Source organism: Salvia splendens, chromosome 4, assembly GCF_004379255.2.
Source record: "Salvia splendens isolate huo1 chromosome 4, SspV2, whole genome shotgun sequence".
Classification (NCBI taxonomy): Eukaryota; Viridiplantae; Streptophyta; class Magnoliopsida; order Lamiales; family Lamiaceae; genus Salvia; species Salvia splendens.
Genome location: NC_056035.1, coordinates 34619074 through 34640192, shown reverse-complemented (window position 1 = coordinate 34640192; position 21119 = coordinate 34619074). Strand labels below are relative to the sequence as shown.

Sequence of the window (21119 nt, the reverse complement as noted above, 5' to 3'; positions counted from 1 at the left end):
CACGGTTCACGAACCGGAACCGCCGCACCTTGGCCGGGCCGGTTCAGGTTCATCAATTTATTGAACCGGAACCGGCAGTTCCGAACCGTGAACCGCCGGTTCCGGAACCGTGGTGACGTCTACTATCCACCCACTAACAAACCAAACAATCGAGCCCTTGAAGTTTGGAAGTAAAGAAATTTAAAAAACTAGTCTTTAAAAATGTGTGGCGAAATTTAATAATTTTTGCGAAATTCAAGAAAAATAAGGAGTGCAAAATTTTGCTTGGAAACCGATTTCAAATAAGGAGAGCGCTTCCTTCACTCATCTCTCACAGCCACTTCACACAGTACTTCAACTCTTCGATGGATGTTCCCAAAGACCAATTGCACACCCTTCTCGATCATGGCCTTTTCTCTTCTGCTCAAATTATGGTACAAATCGCCTTACTCTGAATCAATCCCATCAAATTTTGAGCTCGCGTTCTCGCTTATTGTACTTTTTATTTACTAATTACGGGAAGGTGATATTTGTTGTTTGCTTGAACTAGGGCTGTTTTGCTGTATCTTCGACATCGATCCATCCTGAGACGAGCCCTCATCTTAAAGCTGAAAGCTAGGTACTTTGCGATTGTTATTGTTTTTCAAGTGCGGTGAATGTGTTTTGGTAATGGCTGTGTGGTGACAGGTTCTGTTTGGTGATTCGCTCTTCCGAGGAAAGGAGTTTCGAAGAGTAATTGTAAGACCATGACATTATGCTGAGCTTTATATAATCATGATTTGATGCAAAATTTGTGATTAGCTCTTGTTTTTTTTTATATTTGTTAAATTCCCAAAATCTGCAGATGCAAGTCACATTTTTTAATTTAATTTTAGATGACTTTTTGAATGTAAAGTATAAGTGGCAACCCTTTGTTGTTGGTACATAATATAGAACATGCTCTGATTGATTGTATTTCATAAAACCCGAGTAAGCATTTTGGATAACAATAGGGTGATGATATATTCCTAACTTCGATTGATGGCTTTCAAGTAAGTAGTACGTAATTTGTTACTGCATTGGGAGCTATTGTATCTTTAAAGTTGATGTCTGTGTGCACTTTTGTTCCTCAAAATATATGTACTTGTGACATCATCTTTTGGGAACCAACTATCTTGGAATGCCCACTTAAGTAGCATTGTCTATAATGCCAAAAACTTGTAATGAAATTTGAGTTTGTACCTTATATGCTCTTCTTCTTTATTTCTTAGCATATGCTATTATGTATTATCTGTTGGTCCATTTCCATCTAAGTTTCATGCATCTTTCAACAGCAAGTATATAGACAAGCTTTGCAGTACCACAAAATACTACCAAAACAAAGTGCAAGTACAACTCCAACAACCAGGAGCACGTTAGCAGCCTCTAATAGATCTTCTTCTCCAAATTCTAGTAACACCTCAGCAATAAACGAAAATGAGGTAATTCAGTTCATAAGTTCTCCGGATATTTTCATTTTGCTAAACTCAAAACGACTATCTGCATCAACTTTTTTTTATCTCATTGCAGGTAAAATTCAAGATTGCCACGTGTCATAGCTCACTTGGTGATAACAGAGCTGCTCTTGCTGAGGTTTGTACTTGCTGCGAGATAGTCATGTTTAAAGTGTTTATAACTTTTCTTTTTTTGACAAGTTCTAGGTACTTACACTTTCTTGTATCGATGATGCATTACAACTGCGTCTAGCTTAGAGATATGTGTACCTTGGATTATGAAACTATAGCATGAAAGATAGTTTGACAAAAGTTAATATGAATTAACAGATGGAAGGAATCCCTAGCAAGTCTAGAAATCTGGAGATGAATCTTATGATGGCTAAGCTCTATCGGAATTCAAGGCATACTCGAGCTGCAATTGGTTGTTTTAAGGAGTGTTTGAGGTTTACTTCCTTGGTATAGTAGTTTTGTATAATCCGCAAGTTTCTTGGCGTACTTCATATAGTTCTAAAAAATGTTTGCAGTCGAGAGATGTTTAACCTTCTTGGAAGACACTCAACCAAAAGATTTCTTTTCTGAAAATCCTTTGAGAATTGATGCATCTAGTGTCTTCAGATTATTATTGATCCAAGTGCATAATTTCTTCTTATGTCATACTTCACATTGGATAATGCGTTAAAGGTTTCAACTTGGGTTTGCCCTTTCCGGGTGAACAATGTAATGTTAATAATCTCGTCTCTTTCCCTCTGTGTATGTGAACTTGCAGTAACCTGCTGAGTTTGTTTATTGTTACACAACTTACACTTGTTTTAAATCATATTACTGCAGAGAATTTGAAAAACTTTACCAATGAACTTGGTTGTTGATGTTGACAGGAATTGTCCTTACATATTTGAGGCCATCATAGCTTTGGCTGAATTAGGCGTTTCTGCGAAGGATATTATTTCATTGTTTCCTCAGGTTTGTTATATATCTGGTTCCTTTTAATTATCGTCCCCTGTTTCTTTGATTCTGTATTTTCCAGTTTAATGGGTATATTGGTGCTTACTGGACATTTGGTAAACAACTTTCTCATTCTGTCAGTTAATTTTTTTATCTGAGGTACCCAGATTAGATCAGGGTCTCACTCTTAAGTAGTACTCTTTTCCTCCAATAATTATTTTAGTTTTCATTTTATGTTTCCTTCTCATTGATTTTTGTTATATTCAAAGCCTTAAAGGAAATATGGGTATAGTATCCATTATAATTAGCCAGCTGGTGTTTTGCCATCATAGGCTTTTTATCTGTCAAGGCTCCATTCCTGATAAGCCTGAATTCAACTCATTAATTATACTGAGGTCCATATACTTGCCTCTTTAAAGCTAGATGTATACCAATTTTTAGAAATATATGTTGTTCAGTCGGTGTCGTGAAGCAATTCTCTTAACTCTCTATCATCTTTATTTTGTACAATAATTTGTGTTAGAGGTATGGAATAATTTATATAACACTACAATAGATTTTCCTTAATACACATAGAAGCTCTATGCCCACTAATTGTTTTAGGCTGCATTAGGTATTTCAAAAATATTTTTTGTTAAAGGCAAAAATTCTAAATGTGTACCTCCAACTGTGTTTTTGCATCCCAGATACCGAGTAGAAGTGGAAGACCTCCTTTTAATCATCTTGATTCAAGTCGATGGCTGCCAGTAAGTTGTTTCAAGAGTAGATCTATGTACAAATTAAAACAATTGGATGTTAACTTATAATCTTTTGATGATCTTATTTAACTAAAACTTGGATTTTGGCAATAATTTCTTCCACCATTCTTTTGTTTGCTTTTTTATTGACCACCATATTGCTGATTTCTTTTGTGCACTGTAATGGCATTTCCCCAACTTTTGGTGCAGCGCTATGTTGAAGCCCAATGTTGTATTGCTTCAAATGATTACAAAGGTCAGGTTATGGCTGTATATATTTTATCTCCTGCAAAGAATCTATAGATGAAAATTGCTTCTATTCATGTTCACAATGCAATGCCCGTGCGTACCACACACTGATATTATAATTTGTAGTATGAGGCAGCTTTTTCCTGGGAAGGCCATTGGCACTTCACTCGAATATTCTGCAGAAAGTTCACGATTGACCAAACATGACTTTTTTCTTAGTTTCTTGTCCATGGCTATCAGGTGGGCTCGATCTATTTGCGGAACTGCTACAACGGTTTCCTAACAACATCCACATATTACTCGAAATGGCCAAGGTTTGTGGAATGAGGCCTAGCAGTTTAAGTATGTTCTCAGTTGCATGCTGGTCTTTGCAGAAGCTTTTGCCTTTAGGTCTCAGTTCGCCGGCCAGTTTCCTTTAGGATGAAGTTTTTTATGCGAATGCAATTACTCTTTTTGTCATGACAGCTATAGCTTGTGACTTGTGAGTAGTGACACAACTGACACTTTTTGTTAATTGCACTCTGAAGGTTAAAGCTGTCATAGGAAAAAATGATGAAGCCATTCTTGATTTTGAAAACGTGAGTAGTTCTCTTATGATAATCATGCAAAAAGTTTTGTTGTTAAAACACATTAAAATAATCAAATGGCTTCTGCAGGTCCTGTCAATTGATCCGTACGTTATGACTTATATGGATGAGTATGCTATGCTTCTGAAGCTTAAGTCAGATAATTCCAAGTTAAATAAGTTAGTTCATGATCTCTTGAACCATCGATCCTACAAAACCCGAAGCTTTAGTGGCCTTAGCTGTTCTGTGGGAAAAGAAAGATGAGAGAGGAGCTTTGACGTATGCTGAGAAGGTTAAGTTTCTTGTCTTTGAGTTGATTAGATTGCTAGAAGTATTTTATGATTGTTATTTATTTACCATAAACAGAGCATTCGGATTGATGAAAGGCATGTAGCTGGTTATATAATGAAGGTATGCCAATCTTATTTTCATATTTCCTAGATTGTCTCTTTATTTGGATTTGTATACCTAACAATTAGAGATTATTCAGGGAAATCTTTTCTTGTCTTTGAATCGACCAGAAGCAGCTGTCATTGCCTTTAGAGGAGCTCAAGAACTAAGGCCTGATCTTTGCTCATATCAAGGTATGTTAAGACGATTGATTAATGTATTACATTCTGATGCTTTTCCGAGATGACTGGTATGAATAGTTTTTCAATTAACGAAATTCATGTAACTAGCAAGGGGTCATAGTATGAAGCTCTTGATGTATATCATTGCAGGTTTAGTTCGTTCATATCTCGCTGTTTCAAAGGTGAAATAAGCTCTATTTGCAGCAAGAGAGGCAATGAAAGCGACGCCTCAGTCCGGAAAGGCTCTGAAACTAGTTGGGGGATGTACATGCTAGTCATGTCACCGGAAGAGAAAAGGTATGCCTATGCTGGCTGGCTCACACGCGTGAAACTATGTAATCTGCTTAGTGCATTCAGCAAATGAGTTTAATCTGTAGTTTTCTGAGTCTGCCAATGGAGCTGCGTACATGATGAATCCATTCGCGGCTCTGTCTATAATTTTGAATTAATTAGCATTACCTAAATTGGTATCCTTCCTGAAATTAGGGATAATCAGGCACATTTAAATTTTATTTATTTTTCGTGTTTAAGATATTCTATGTCCATTAATTAATTGAGCTTGCTTGCTAGCTCAGTTTAGTTAATTAACTTTTCTAAAAAGTGTTAAGAGTTCTGAAATAAATTCCAACTAGTTAGTCTTATGACCTATGTACATTATAAACTTGACCAAAACATCTTTTGGAATATTATCAACTCTGCATAGCTGTGATACAATTCTATAAAGTAACAAATACTAGTTATTCACATATGTTGATTACCACTACGAGTATGACATAGTGTTGGATTGCAAAAAATTCAGACATATTGATAAGTTAAAGTATCTCATGACAAACATAGTATGCTCAATGTTACTTATAAAATAATCACCAAGATGTGTACCTAGTTTAATTAGGCAAGAAGTACTTATCTCACAGTAATCCATTCAGTGTTATACCACACTCTACTCATTAGTTCTCCAAGACATGAAGTGAATTCAGATCAACATTAGCAAAGGTTTGCTATAAATTTTCCACATCTATATAGGTCGAGAATATCAATTACTTACTTTTACAAGGGTATTATTAACTGAAAAATCTTATATAATCATGAGTCTGCCTATTAGTCTATACTATAGAAGCACTATTTGTTCCATTATTAATAAATAACAAACTATATGATAAATTAATCTATTTTCATAAAATTTCAAAATTAGAATTTACAATACATAACAACATGTTTTTATTTCAGTATATACACTAGCAGGGTGGCGGCAATTGGTTTGCCAAAAGCATTAATTTTGTCATACAAAATTAACCAATAAATTAATTTTCAGTATAGCAATAAAGTTTGAGTTGTCCACTTTAAAAAAAATATACTATCAATCAATTATTAATCTCTCTAGAAGCATAAATGTACTTATGTTCATTATTAATCTTCCAATATGATATACGAGCGTGTGCATACTTTCGAATATATTTTTAAGTTTAACAACCCATGCATAGTTTTTTTAGTGTTGTATATATATTTAATGGAAATATATGAACATTAATGGAGCAAGGAAATCAACAATTATTCAAACTATAGTTTCATAACTCTTAGTGCAACTTCAATACAAAAAGGTTGAAGTATACACAGATTATTTATATAGGAGAATTGGAAGCATAAAAAGCTTCAATACACAGATTATTTATATCCTAGTCGACTCATATACGACTATACTTAAGTATCCATAAAAACTAGTACTACATTTAACACCATGGTATCAATTAATTAATTATTAAACCCACAATGCACCTGCCCTTTTGAGCATGGGCTTCAATGACCTCTTGAGGTGGAGACTCATGATCTCATTGGCACCACCAACAAATTCACCACCTATGAACACCGCTGGCACGGCCTGGTTTCCCCCCAGCCGCAGCAGTGCTTGCTCAATCTCTTTCCCCCACGCTATCTCGTCCACCTCGTATATTGTAGGGTTCACACCAAAATCATAGAAGAGGGACTTGATGGTGTGGCTCATGCAACATTCCGTCTTGCTAAATATCACAATGGGCTTCTCCGACACCATTTTGTTCACTCTCTCCATTGATATTACAAATCAAATGATTAAAAATTGTGTATTCTTGCTTTGTGATTTGTATGTATAGGAAACTTTGTTTTGATGTGATGAATACGTGAAGCATGGGAGTATATATAGGGGAAGGGAAGATTTGGGGTAGAATTGGAATATTTGCTTTCTCTCTCTTTTGTTGGAGAACATTGGATTGGAGGGGTTGAGAATTAATTTTTTTGATATGGGATATTTGATGATATCTTTTTTTTTGTGAGGGTCCAAAAATGAAAGTGATTGATGTGCCATACTTCATAAATAAATCAAAGTAGCAAACGACGACGAATATTTGCATACGAAAGAACGTGTCCTTTGTACGGGTGACTTATACATGATTTAAATGTTACTTAATTTTTAAGGATTATGATGGCCACAATTTACTAAAAAGATATTCCCATAAAATAATTAAAGTGGCAAATTTCTATCACAATGGATGATGTAAGAATATTTCGCATTCTTGATTAGTCGATGTTATCTGATATTTTTATCCATCAAATCTACTTTATTCTAAACGTACATGATTTGATTTCTGCAATCTCGAAATAGAAGTGCAATTTATTCGACAAATCGTATTATTTCTTTAAAATAAATTAATTTTAATCATAGAAATATTTAGAGAGTATATATATATATTGGATGGTCCAATTGAATTGTGTGGTGTATGTTTAGTGGATGCATCTAGTGAGTCGGAGAAAGAAATAAAAGTTGGATTTATCCAATTGGGACCTCTTACTTTTTTTTCTCCTTGCTCCAAAACATATATTCCACCCACACACAAGCAATGGTGAATAGAATATAATTCTTCTTGTGGAAATAAAACTACATTCTACTAATTAATGTTGTTCAATTTAATAAGATCCCAACTCCATTTCTAAATCTCATCTCATGTAAGCATTGAATTAAATGTGAATATATTGCTGATAGTAACCTATTAATTGGACTAGTATACAAATTAAACCTAATACTATATACGTATAAGAAAATTACATCCACTATATATATATGGGTCCTTGAGTCCTTCATTTTATTGGATATATAGTATTTCATGATCGTTTATATTCACGTCATAATTGTAAAGTACTCCATATAACACGATTTTTAAACCTTTTAATTCTATCCGGCAATCGAAGTGTGTGATGTGGTATTTAGTATAAATAATAATAAAAAAATTATGATGTTAGTTTTTTAATAGTACTTTTAATGAATGTTCAAAAATCACATCGAATTTATGATTCAGTATCGTGATTAATGTTATTTTAAGCGTTATTACTTAAACCTAACAGATATAATGTTGAGCTATTCTACTATACAAGATCGCCTTAAATAGTGCATGTGTTCCATTATAATTTGCAAAAATTATAATCTCTTAGTTGGGTGGGTAAATTCTTATATAGTCCCATAGCCACATTAGGGTTAGCATTTTTTCACACAAGACTATATATATAACATGAAAATTCTCCTGAACTATTGAGAAATTAGGTTTATAATCTGTAAACAGCTTTAAACACCTAATCCTACAAAATTAAAAATAGTATAAAAGCACAAGAATGACATATTTTTTTCATTCACGTGGGCACAAAAAAATAGAGGCATTTTTTGTGTGAAGGTATAAAAAAGCAGCATTCAACTTTCGCAGCAGCTTTTGGTCACACATTCGAATCTATTAAAAAGAAGAAGAAAGAAAGAAAAGGCGACGTAAAGAATGTGTGTATATGGTTGACAGCCGTCCAAGCTTGTATGTACGCCAAGTAATCGTCACACGAGATTCTCTATACCATAACACTAAGTATAGTAATGAGGTAAAGAGACAACAACACATACAGAGGAATCGTCAAATGCTCGATTCTAGACTTTAACTTAAAGCCACAAGAGCAAGTCTCCATATGTAAATGGCCTTAAAATGCCCCAAAGGACAAGAGACATCTTAGCATAACACATCTGCAGGGTGTCTGTGTGAAGCAGATGCCATTTATATGTACAACTTATATATGTAATTATGTATACACGTGTGTGTGTGTGTGTGTGTGTGTGTGTGTGTGTGTGTGTGTGGTGTAAAATAGTGAATGTCAAACTTGTGTAGGTTTAGAGACGAGTGCGGTTTTGAGCATCCCATACGTGTACATACTCTCATTACCATCTTTTCAGTATTTGGCAAAACACATCTAGTGATCCCTAAATTTTGATTTTATTTGTTTCATTAGCTTCTTATACAATTTTTTATTTTAATAAACCCTTGTACTTTTAGTTTTTATTTCAGTATCCTTGTATTTTTATTTTTGTTTCGTTAAATCGTCATTTAATGGATTTTATTAACTTTTCAATTATCTAAATAATATCAATATTAATAAACTGTAAATTTAATAAAAAGTATTTTGCTGAAAAAAAACTTTAACTTGACTATTGAAAACTAGAGGTATAAAAAAAATATTATATCTGCAGTATACTAAGAATTAAACTAAAGCGAAATTCATGAAATACACGTTAATTAAAATTAGAGTTGGGCACAAGATAAACAAATTCTTGATGGGATTCTGATTATGGTGGGCTAAGAAAACTAAAATTAAGGCAAAAGGCAGCTCGATTTTCAGAAAGCCTACTACGATACGGCTGGGTGGGGTTTCTTGGGGGAGATTATGCATGATAATCTAGATTGTTAATACTTTTGCATGATTCCCATTTGATGTTTGTCATATACCGTCATATAGTTTTATCGAAACTTATTAATCGGTGTTCCAAGTTCCAACGCTATAAGTAATTGTAATATTTTCAAGAAATTTTTTATTTTATATAACCAACGATATGATATTAGTACTATTTTTCAGTGAACTGTCACGTATAGTATTCACGTGTAGAAATGTACTCCGTAGAGAGGAAAATGAAATCTAGTTATAATTATATAATATGGAAATTTTGCCTAATACTAGAGTGGTTTTTATCAGGAGCCATGACTCGGAAATGGAGGGGTGGAATAAAATAATAATATAATAATATTAAAAATACTAATAAAAAATATTAAATGTAATACTTCAATATTTTGTTGGACTTGGGTTTATAAGAGCATCCATAACCGTGCTCTTGCCAGCGGCACGGTTGTGAGCCCGAGCCCACTTTTTCTGTCTGCTCTCTGGCAAGAGCACAACACCTACAGCTGTGCTCTTCCGCAAGGCCGAGCACAATTAATTTAAAATTCAATTAAACAAAAACATTTCCATAATACTAAAATTCATTAAAAAACCTAAATAATATTAAAAATTACAAATAAAATAAAAAAGACATAATTAAAATCCTAAAAATTAAAAATTACATAATTAAAATACTAAAAATTAAAAATTACATAATTAAACTCCTAAAATTAAAAATTACATAATTATTGGCTAATATTACCCGATGAAGACTACTCATCCGGCGGCACTAACCCCAATTATTTTTGGAGACCCAATATCATGGTCTCGTGCGTTTGAAGTTGTGTGGGGGTCATAGTTGACCTATCGGCCATATTGAGTTGGCCTAAGAGCATCCACAGCGAGTTGTTCGGGGGTGGAGGTGGCGCATAGGGAGCGGGGGCAGATGGAGTCGCGGCGCGACGGCGGTCGGCCGCCGCCTTCTTCCTTCCTTGCGGTCGGCGTCGGGAACCACTTGGTCCGACGTCGGGGCTACCCAAGTTAGCTCCGGCGAGTTGGCTAGCCACTTCTTCGGAGCCGGCGTCGGATAGGGATACCGACCTTGACCATTTGGAGGAGCCCCTAGAGGAGGATGTTACGCCTCCCATATACTTCGGGTGCGTCCACGTGTCCTGCCAAACGTTGAGGTACTTGAACGACTTGCCGTTCATGGATTGGTAGGTGCTCAGCGCGGCAGTGATGATGTCGACCTCGCTCCGACCGCTCCTGGCATTCCGTGTCTCCTGGAGGAAATAGCCATTGAACTTGCCAATTTCTTCGTTGGCTCGGCCGATGGAGTTGCGCACCATACTCTCGTTGCGCTCGATCGTTCCCGGCGGTCGGTTTTCATTGTACCGGCGAGAGACGCGCCACCAAAAGTGATCGCCGGATTGGTTCGTGCCAACCATCGCATCCTCAGAGATTTCCAAGTACGCCTTGAACAATTTATCCATATTCACCGGAGTGTACGGTGTGCGGACACCGCGAGTAGGAGGAGGGGAAGTTTGGGAGTGGGCGGTCGGCCTAGGATCCGGTGTCCACCCGTATCGCCCTTCGGAGGCACCTTGGTCGTCGATTGGGTATGGCCGGTAGCCACCCGGAACGCCCGAATCTTGGGTTTGAGGAGGGGCCGAATATTCCGTTTCCGGACTAGGAAACGGTTGTGAACAGAACCATTCAGGGTTCCAACCGTGAGAGGGCGGGTGGTCATCGCTTTGGCCGGACATTGTTATGTTGTACGGTATGAGAGAATGAAGATGAAAATGGATATGGGAGAATGAAGATGAGAATGGATATGGGAGAATGAAAATGAGAATTGTGTAGTTTGATGTGAATTTTTGGGTGTGAAAGTGGGGGTATTTATAGATGAAAGTGTGTATTTTTGGGGGGAAAAAATTAAAAAAAATTAAAAAGTGGTAAAAAACGGTAATAAAAGGATATAATTTTTTTAGGAAGTGAATTTTTTTTATCGGTTTTTTTAATTAAAAACCGATTTTTAATTAAAAAAAAAAATTCAAAGGCAACGGCTATGGTGTTGCCCAATCGCCGCGCGCCACGTGTCCTGCTCGCTGGCACGGCGCGAGCGCAGCGGCGGCGAGACACGTCCGTGCCAGCGGCGCGGACGGACGCGGGCTGGGCCACTACCGTTGTGGATGCTCTAAGAGCATCCACAACGGTGGACGGACGGCTTCCGTCCGTCCGTGCCGCTGGCAAGGACGAGCTCTGCCGCCGCTGCGCTCTTGCCGCTGGCACGAACGTGCTCTTAGCTAAGAGCACGTCCGTGCCAACGGCAAGAGCACGAGGCGTCGACGTGGCATGCTCTGATTGGCCCGTTGATTTATCATTTTTTTTATTATTTTTTAAAAAAAATCGAAAAAATCTGAAAAATTCAAAATTAATAAAAAAAATATTTTCCCACTTCCTAATAAAATATATCCATTTTTTCCACACTTTTAATTTATTTATTTTCATTATTTTTACCCCAAAATTCATACTTTCATCTATAAATAGTCTCATTTCAAACACTAAAAATGACACTATACCAAACAGTTCTCTCAATCTCAAAATTTAGGATTTTAATTATGTAATTTTTAATTTTTAGGAGTCTAATTATGTAATTTTTAATTTTTAGTATTTTAAATATGTCATTTTTAATTTTTAGGATTTGAATTATGTCGGTTTTTATTTTATTTGTCATTTGTAATATTATTTAGGTTTTTTTAATGAATTTTAATATTATAGAAATGTTTTTGTTTAATTGAATTTTGAATTGAATTGTGCTCGTCCTTGCGGAAGAGCACAGCTGTGGGTGTTGTGCTCTTGCCAGAGAGCAGGCAGAAAAAGTGGGTCCGGGCGGATGCTCTAACTTTCATTCATTTGGACTTGATCTGGGACGAATATAGCAATATTTTTTCGTTTTCGGGGCTATGCCAGGCAGATGGAGGGGCGAACATGAAAATTTTACATCCAAATAGTGGGTAATATGATTCTAATTGCAATATTATAATCTTCAGAGTAATTTCCAACAATAAAATCAAAATAAACTGAAACTGCCTTCCAACTCATAGAAAATGACAGGAAAATGTAATTAAGGAACATTTTAAGATGCCTCGTCGCACACAAATAGCATAACCTGGAAAAAAAAAGATGTTTTTATTTCCAACAAAGATAATGGTATGGCAAGTGGATAAGTAAACTATATTTATCCATCTATATAACTCTACTTTATGCTACTTGAGAAAGACTTACATTTTTATGGATCTATATATATCTCACTCTTGATTTTATTTAATTATTCTACTAAAATTATAAGTATCTTGTTCGAGAATTTGCTGAAATATATGATTCTCTCTATTGAGATCAAAAACAGATTATTTTTCTGCCTTTTCAATGGTACTTGAAAGCATGGCCTATGTTTTTTGTCCTTTGCTCATCTACGAATACTACTCCTACTTGGATATGTAGCCGCCATAAAATCTAATCCCACACTAGGAATTTGAAAAATATATACATTAACCCAATAAAATATCTTGAGCATATATGTATGAATATGAGCATTATAAAACAATAAGTTAATTATTATAAAAATCACAATGTCAGAATTGGTAGATAATCTTGACTACAACATGGACTAAATTTATGATAAAAATTAAAACCGCTGGTGATCTAAAACTACCTTGCTTAGGTTAATTAAACCTACTTAATATGACGTGGTTTTGCCCAATAATAAATTGTTTTATTCTATAAATCAATCAATAGCCTAATTATTAATATAATAGAGAAAATTGATAGTACTATTATGGAAGGCATGATATCGGTAGATCGAAACCGTTGGCGATTTCTAAATACAACAACTATCAAATATACTACTACCAAATAACACACAATTAATTTTCTCCGAATAAAATTGTTCATGTCAACATAGTTGAGGTTGGCAACTTAATGTTGTGGTGTGACCAAACATTCCATTACTCTCGTATTCCATATCTCTCATGCCACGTAAAACTCTGTCTTATTATACACACGCGCCTGTTATTAATTATAAATAAATTGTGACGACATCATAATCTCATCTAGATAAGAATATTATTAAATCACAGTGCAAAGCCAATTAGAGGCATATATTCTGGTTTACCTTATTATATGAAAGGTTATCCAGTTGCTTAAGATCACCACGTTTTCTCCTGGAGGTGAAAACAAAATAAAGATTTTTGTCACAGTCATCATTATTCTAACTAACTCTATACTATAATATTAAGTCAAAACTATAAATTAGAGTAGTAAATTAAATCAACTTTTCAGAACTTATTATTTTACTTGATATATTAAACTTTCCCAAAAGCGTAACAATATAGCACCATATCCAATTTTTGGAGTCAAAACGTATCTATCAAACTTCTCATCAGTGGAATAATTTCTAGTAAAACTCAAATGTAAAAGAGAGAATTAAAGAAAAGCAACAATATTAAAACTTTAGCAACAACATTAGCTTTACTAAAAGGTTACTTAACTGGGTACACATATATAATGCCAGAGTTAGCAAACTCAAGAGCCCCCAAAAAAAAACCTCTCTCGCTCGCTAACTACTTACACAAAAATGCAAATACAAATTGCATTAATTGTTATTGTATATATAAATAAGAAAAAGTTCAAAGCCATAGAGCCCCAGCCCTCTTGAGCATGGGCTTCAAGGCCCTCTTGAGATGAAGGCTCATGATCTCATTGGCCCCACCAACAAACTCACCGCCTATGAACACCGCCGGCACGCTAGGGTTGCAGCCGAGCCGCGACAGCCCCTGCTCCACCTCTCTCCCCCGCGGGATCTCATCCAGCTCGTACACCGTCGGATTCACCCCAAAATCGGAGAAGAGAGACCTAATCGTGTGGCTCATGCAGCACGAGCTCTTGCTGAAGATCACCACCGGCTTCTCCGCCACCATTTTGCTCACTCTATCCATTTTAATCACTCTTGGACTTCGATTCGATGATGCCTTGATTGCAAGAAAGTTGGAGGAATTGGGTTAATTTGTTTTGGTGTTGGTTGGGAAATTGGAGAATGCATGGGGAGTATTTATAGGGTGGGGTGTGACTAAGGTTTTGGAATGTTTGGGATTAATTATTGATAAGTAAGAATTTGATTTGGAGAATTGGGTTTGAGAGTGATTGATGTTGAAAAGCACTGAATAAAAAAGTAAAAATCAAATACTCCTAAAAAAGAGATGAATTAGGCGATAACGAATCTCTGCATATATACGGAAAGAATGAAGACGTGTCACTGGTACGGCTTTACTCTCGTATTCGTATATATGTGATGCTTTTATTTTACTTTTCTTGAATATCTCTTTTTTTAAAAATAAATATTGTTTTTTTCCGCAAACATATAAGCATAGTATAGCAGGTACTTTTTGATAAGGGATGGGCTTAAGATTTCCATATCGAAAAAAGTACACCCACTATATGAATAATATGAATTCACTAAATTTTTAGCAAATCATTTTTGGAATAAAAGTTTCTGGCTTAGAATTTTTTTATAACTTTTGTCTGGTAAGAATGCTATACATTGGCCAAATTGGATTAGTTCATATCAAGATTACCAGGTGTGCACGTATACAATATTGCTCTTTCAAGTTATATATACTTTTATGCTGAGCAAAATAAAACCAAAAGACAGGGAGAAAATTCTTTTTTTATTCTACGGAACTTTAAACATTCCATAAAAGGGGTTTTTTTTTATTATTGATTCTCACATTAAGTGTCACATTTAGTGTGGGCACGGATATTAAGAAAGGTAAATAAAAGTGAGTTGAATAAGTTAGTGGACTATGAGTCTCACTTATATATATTAGTTTTATAATAAAATGTGGGTAGAATTGGTTGGTGGAATGCGGTGTCTACTTATCATTTATGATAAAAGTGAAATGTGATTCTTATTGTGGGACGGATCAAAATGACAAAATATGACACTTAATGTAGGACGTGGGTATACAAAATATGACACTTAATGTAGGACGTGAGTAGAATATGCCTAATTATATTTCGAAATAATTTTAACTGATTATAGCTTTTTGGTAGCTTTTTTTTTCAATAAGAATCTAATGAGTTGGAGGGCGTAGTTGGATTTATCCATTTGGGACCCTTTCTCTTTTGCTATTTCCTTTTTTCTTCACTACAAAAAGGATTCTATTCCATTACAGATACATGAAATGGGGATAGAATTTTCTCAATAAAATTGATAATACTTATAAGGTATAGGTTACCAAAAATAAGGAGTTACTACGTCCCCTGGAAACATAAACTACTAGTATTAAATTTATGTATGTGTTTGTATATTTATGTCATGGAATGTAAATGGTCATGAAGAAGTTCTTAAATAAAATAATTGGGTGGTTATAATTTTGAAGGAAAAGAAAAAGGAAAAAGAAATATGAGAAACGTCATGGATAGAAGAGAGTGCATATATATGCGAGATGAGGAGGTCCACTCAAACTAACAATGTACTCTTTGCCTTTTAATTTGAATGTATACGTGACGACATCATATATAAATATCATCTTGTTTTTTTCTCAAATGGCTTACAATGTGTAAGATGTGTGTCTATTTGACTTAGTTTTGTTATTTATTATATTATATGTAACAATCAGAAAGAAGTGATATAGAAATTTTATGTCGAATCGTAACAATATTTCAAGCTTGATTCGAATTAATTATACAATTTTTTGTAAAAAAAATATTTTTTTTACTTAAATATACAAATATTAAGTTAAAATTTCAATATTTTTCAAAGTGTTGCAAAATGATTAGTATGTAATTTATTTTAAATCAATTAATATTTATAAAAATGATTTTCAATGTAAAATGTTAAAAAAAAGTTTGATTATGTACGTACAATTATGTACGTTTATGACTATCCAATTCATCATTCAATCCTTTTAGTAGATATGCTCCAATATCTACATTGGGTTCATACATACACATAGGATTGTCCAGATATGTCCCTCGAGCGATTGACCATCAACGTGAATATCTGTCCGTGTGCGTCTCAGTTCCAAACATTAGTCGAAATCATCGGTAACTTCCCTAGTTACACTAGCCATCATAAAGTTACATGAATCGGTTTTTGATTCAAACATCCAAACTTGAAACTCGTGCAACATTTACTCCCCACAGTTACACGAGCTATTATAAGGTAACATGAATGGACTGCCAATATGCGTAGTTTATAATGTTAAAGGTACTCCCTTTGTTCGCCATTAGGAGTCTCAATTCTTGACGACACGTGTTTTAAGGAATGTTAAGAAAAGTGGATGAAAAAAAAGTTAGTGAAATATAAGTCTCACTTGTATATACTCCTATTAGTTTTAAATAAAATGTGAGTGGAATGAGTTAGTGGAATGTGAGACCCTATTATCGTTTATGGTAAAAGTGAACCGGAACTCCTATTCACGGACGGAGGGAGTAGTACTTAATACGTATACAAAAAAATACAATACAAAACCCTCACAATTGAGAAAACAAACAATATTTCGTTTGTAGGAGTAAAGAAGAAGATTTATATCTTACTTTCACTTTGCAATTTCAGTTTTGGATAAAACCATAACAATACTTTTTCTGTAGACAGATCTCAAGAGAAGTAAAGCTGGCCTCCTTTTCTAAAGCTTTTCGTCACATATATATGGAATATTGAATTGCTCACGCATGTTGTCTCCTCAAACTTCAATAGAGTGTAATGCTTATCTTTTGATGTGCGAATATATACAAATATAGGAGAGATAGAATAAATGGCAGCAAGTGCCCATAATGACTCTTAACTTATCCCAAAAGTCAGTTTGTAGGGTTGGTTTCTTCTTGGCACTCCAAACCCATTTTAATGTATTTATAGGTCAGCATCAATAAAAATTGGAGAATTAAAAGACAAAGCTGCTAGATCGATGCTCGATACATTTGAGCAAAAATCTACGAAAATTGCACACTTTTCTTATCAAACCATTCAATACTCTAAAATGTACTAGCATTTGTAGAATTTGTCGAAAGAGAAATAAATATTTGTTGACAAACATAAAAAAAATATGTGGGTGAGATATGTGAGACGAGAATGTCAAGATTTATATGCTATAAAGAAAAAGGATTCGAGGTCGGTTCTGGGCATCGCAGTAAGAAAAGTTGCACAACTTGTTTCTTCTTCCTTAAATAATAAATAAATAAAATCATAATTCAAAAGGTCCAGACATCTCTAGAAACCACGCTGCGTTGCAATAGAAATTACCTAGAAGTTTATATTGGACATAAATTAATTGCTGGGGGCTCTTGGTACACATAATTGGAATTAAATTGGTATGGGAATTCTATAGAATTTGGAATTGAATTGGTATTGGAATTCTATAGAATTTGGAATTGAATTGGTATTGGAATTCTATAGAATTGAATTGGAAGAAATTCAATTTCAAATCCTTTGTTTGGCAAAATGAAATAATTGATACGAAATTGAATTTAAAAAATTGAATATGTGCAGTGTATGTGTTAATGTGTGCAGTGTGTGTGTGAATGTGTGTAGTGCGTGTGTGCGCGCGCGAGAATGTGTGTGTGTGTGTGTGTAAGAATGTGTGCAATGTGTGTGCAGTGTGTGTAAAAATGTGTGCAGTGTGTGTGTGTGAACGTGTGCAGTTCGTGTGTGTAAGAATGTGTGTGTGCAGTGTGTGTGTATGCGCGCGAATGTGTGCAATGTGTGTGTGCAATTTGTGTGTGCAGTGTGTGTAATTTAATTAATATTTAAAATTCCACTACTTTTGATATGAAATTCAAATTGTGCAATTGGGGATTTAGAATTGTAATTTAATTCTAAATCCAAGAATTTTTATGATATCAAACGGTGGATTTGGAATTGAATTTCAATTCCAATTCTATTCCAATTTCACACCTCCAATTCCATATACCAAACGGAGGAAATTGGTCAAAAATACTATGAACTTTGACCAAAATTTAGTATTTCTCATAACTTTTGAAAGTGACATAAAGTTATGAACTTTAGATTTTATGTGAATTTCAGAACTAGATCAGGCTCGTAAGTTTCCGGTAAAATTTACAAGCCTAGATTCATAAATAATTGTTTCCCAATATCATTAAATTAAGGATTAAAGTAGCTACAATAGTAAACAAAATATATAAAAATAAAAAAAAGACTTCTGTAAATCCAGAAGAAAATTTTAAGCAAGACCCCGTGGATAAAGAGACTTTTGAAAATCCGGAAGAAAGTTTTAAGCAAGAGCCAGTGGATAGTGGGCTCACTGAACAAAATCTAGTCGGCTAGAATAAAGGAAAAATAATTGAGCCCATGTCTCTTGATTTTGATTCCTTGGGCTTGTAATTTTATTACTACTACTGAAGCATAAAATGAGAGAGTATATTATTTTAGCTACATTCAATTCATTTTTTTAAATGTCAAAAGTTCACTTATATGCATGCAAAATGGAAAAGTATAATGTACCATCATATTTTAAATTATTGTAGACCATAGTATGCATATAATCTATTGCCTTAATAAGGATAATATTTCGGACATACTCTCTTTATGAGTGGATAATGTGTACTCATTAGACTGATTTAGAACTTTTAATATATGAGTCAAAATTTGGATTCAAACAGAATCCAATATCAATGTAAATACAAATATATCATTCAATTTGAATTTGAATCTTAAAAAATGATTTATACCACTTGAATAATCTTATGCAATTTTTTGTATTTTTCCTAGTTATGTTTGAGATTCATAATTTCAGATAATGTAGTAATTTTCAAATGTTGCATTATTGATAAATCAACTCAATGTATCAATTCAAAACAACTGTTTCCATATTCACTCATTTTTTAGGCTATTTATTTTGTCCAAATCAATCATTAGATAAATAAGTCCATAGATGATAAGACTAATTTCAAATCATATCCAAATAAGAGATTCATTGAGGGGCCTGTATAATTTTTTCATTTAACCCAAGTTCCACTTGTATTCAATTATTTACGCGATATATATAAGGATGTAATCATATTCTTTTTTAAATATGGTTCATTCTTCCTTTTTAATCCTAGCTCCACGATTTGAAAATTCGATGACCAAAAATCAAGCTGATTTTGATTATTAAAATTATTAAATTAAAAGGAAAATGTCATTTTTGGTATAGGGTTAAGATTCAGTTATGGTAGTTTCCATGATTTCCTCCCACAATCATAAGCCAAAATACGTTGGAAGATTACATCCCTATTACACACCAATGTTAATCACTCTCTACCAGAATTATCATTGTCTTCTACATTGAATACGTCTGTAATTTTTATTTTCTCGTCCCATAACAATTTGTTGAGAGATTATATCTCTGAATTATCATTGCAAAACCTCTTTTCCATTGAAGACATCTGCAGTGTTTGATTGTCTTCGGGAATCCTCTTTTCCATTCAACACGTCTGCTGTTTTTTCATTATCGTCTTCATTTTTCGAGATTTCACTCATTCTCGTTTCATTCATGTCAACAACGGAAGAAGGTTATACATTCAGTTACTTAATTGATTATTCACCAATTTTGGTAGAAAAGTTATTGTATTAGTCGTGTAATTGACATCTATGGTTTTCTGTATTTGTTTGTGATGAGTTCATCTTTGTATTCAGATTTATTTTTCATCGATTGTCATTTTTATTTTCATGAAATCATCTAACATTTACAGTTTTTCGTGTTTTCTTTTCCTGAGTTACATCTTGTAAATTTTCGATATTTACAGTTTTGGTATAGTAAATAATGTACCAATAGTATCTAATAATGTGCATTGATCAGTGAATAATGTACAGATTGAAGAAAATAATGTTGAAAGGAACTTGAATTCATGCCCTTTGGGTTCAACAATCCATGATGATAGGTACCCACTCACACACGGAACCATTACAATGGGCAGAGAGTTTGAATCATTCCCCTTGGGTTTAGCAACCTATGGGGCTAGATTATAGCACCACCACATGAATTAAATTTCATTTTTTAATGCGTTTAAGATTTGGTACAGTAAATAATGTACCAATAGTATCTAATAATGTGCACGGATCAGTAAATAATGTACAGATTGAAGAGAATAATGTTGAAAGGAAATTGAATTCTTTCCCTTTGGGTTTAGCAATCCATGGGGCTAGGTTGTAGTACCCACTCACAAGCGGAACCATTACAAAGGACAGAGAGTTTGAATCATTCCCCTTGGGTTTAACAACCCATGGGGCTAGGTTATAGCACCACCACATGAATTAAATTTCATTTTTTAATGTGTTTAAGATTTGGTACAGTAAATAATGTACCAATAGTATCTAATAATGTGCACAGATTAGTAAATAATGTACAGATTGAAGAGAATAATGTTGTAAGAAAATTGAATTCTTTCCCTTTGGGTTTAGCAATCCATGCGCTAGGTTGTAGTACCCACTCACAAGCGGAACCATCAATAATGTATCACATTAATCTAATGTAGTATATACATCATTTGACATGCATAATGTACAAAATTAAGCAATTAATGTATACCAATCTGTTAATAATATAACTAAATAAAGAATTAATGTACACATAAAAAAACAACAACTATACAATTACAACAAATGGTGAACAACCAAATAATCAATTAAACCCTCCTGAAATAGAGGAGGTTCCCTTTCTTTGATCTACTGGGCCTTTCACCCACTTCAGCTTGCACTTTAGGGGGCTTCTCTTTTTGTTCTGCCATTCTCTGCTAGAAACGTTGCACAATTGCTATCGGAACAACATCATCCAACATCTCTTCGTAGTCTACCCTTGGTAGCTTTGATGCTGTGTAAAAGACGGTTTCAAA

The 21119-nt window shown here is 34.2% G+C and overlaps 2 protein-coding genes and 1 pseudogene across 2 annotated transcripts; 1 reads left to right on the top strand and 2 right to left on the bottom strand.

Moving 5' to 3' along the window:
* The first annotated feature begins 249 nt into the window (after nt 1–249).
* Nucleotides 250–5104, top strand: LOC121799620 (annotated as a pseudogene).
* A 964-nt stretch (nt 5105–6068) lies between these two features.
* On the bottom strand, nt 6069–6645 carry LOC121799136 (monothiol glutaredoxin-S5-like). Its single transcript, XM_042198477.1, has one exon. The coding sequence runs from the start codon at nt 6583–6585 to the stop codon at nt 6277–6279; it is 309 nt and encodes a 102-aa protein (XP_042054411.1). The 5' UTR covers nt 6586–6645; the 3' UTR covers nt 6069–6276.
* Nucleotides 6646–13734: 7089 nt separating this feature from the next.
* Nucleotides 13735–14324, bottom strand: LOC121798105 (monothiol glutaredoxin-S4-like). Its single transcript, XM_042196947.1, has one exon. It carries the CDS (start codon nt 14225–14227, stop codon nt 13919–13921), a length of 309 nt encoding a protein of 102 aa, XP_042052881.1. The 5' UTR covers nt 14228–14324; the 3' UTR covers nt 13735–13918.
* Between the last annotated feature and the right edge of the window lie 6795 nt (nt 14325–21119).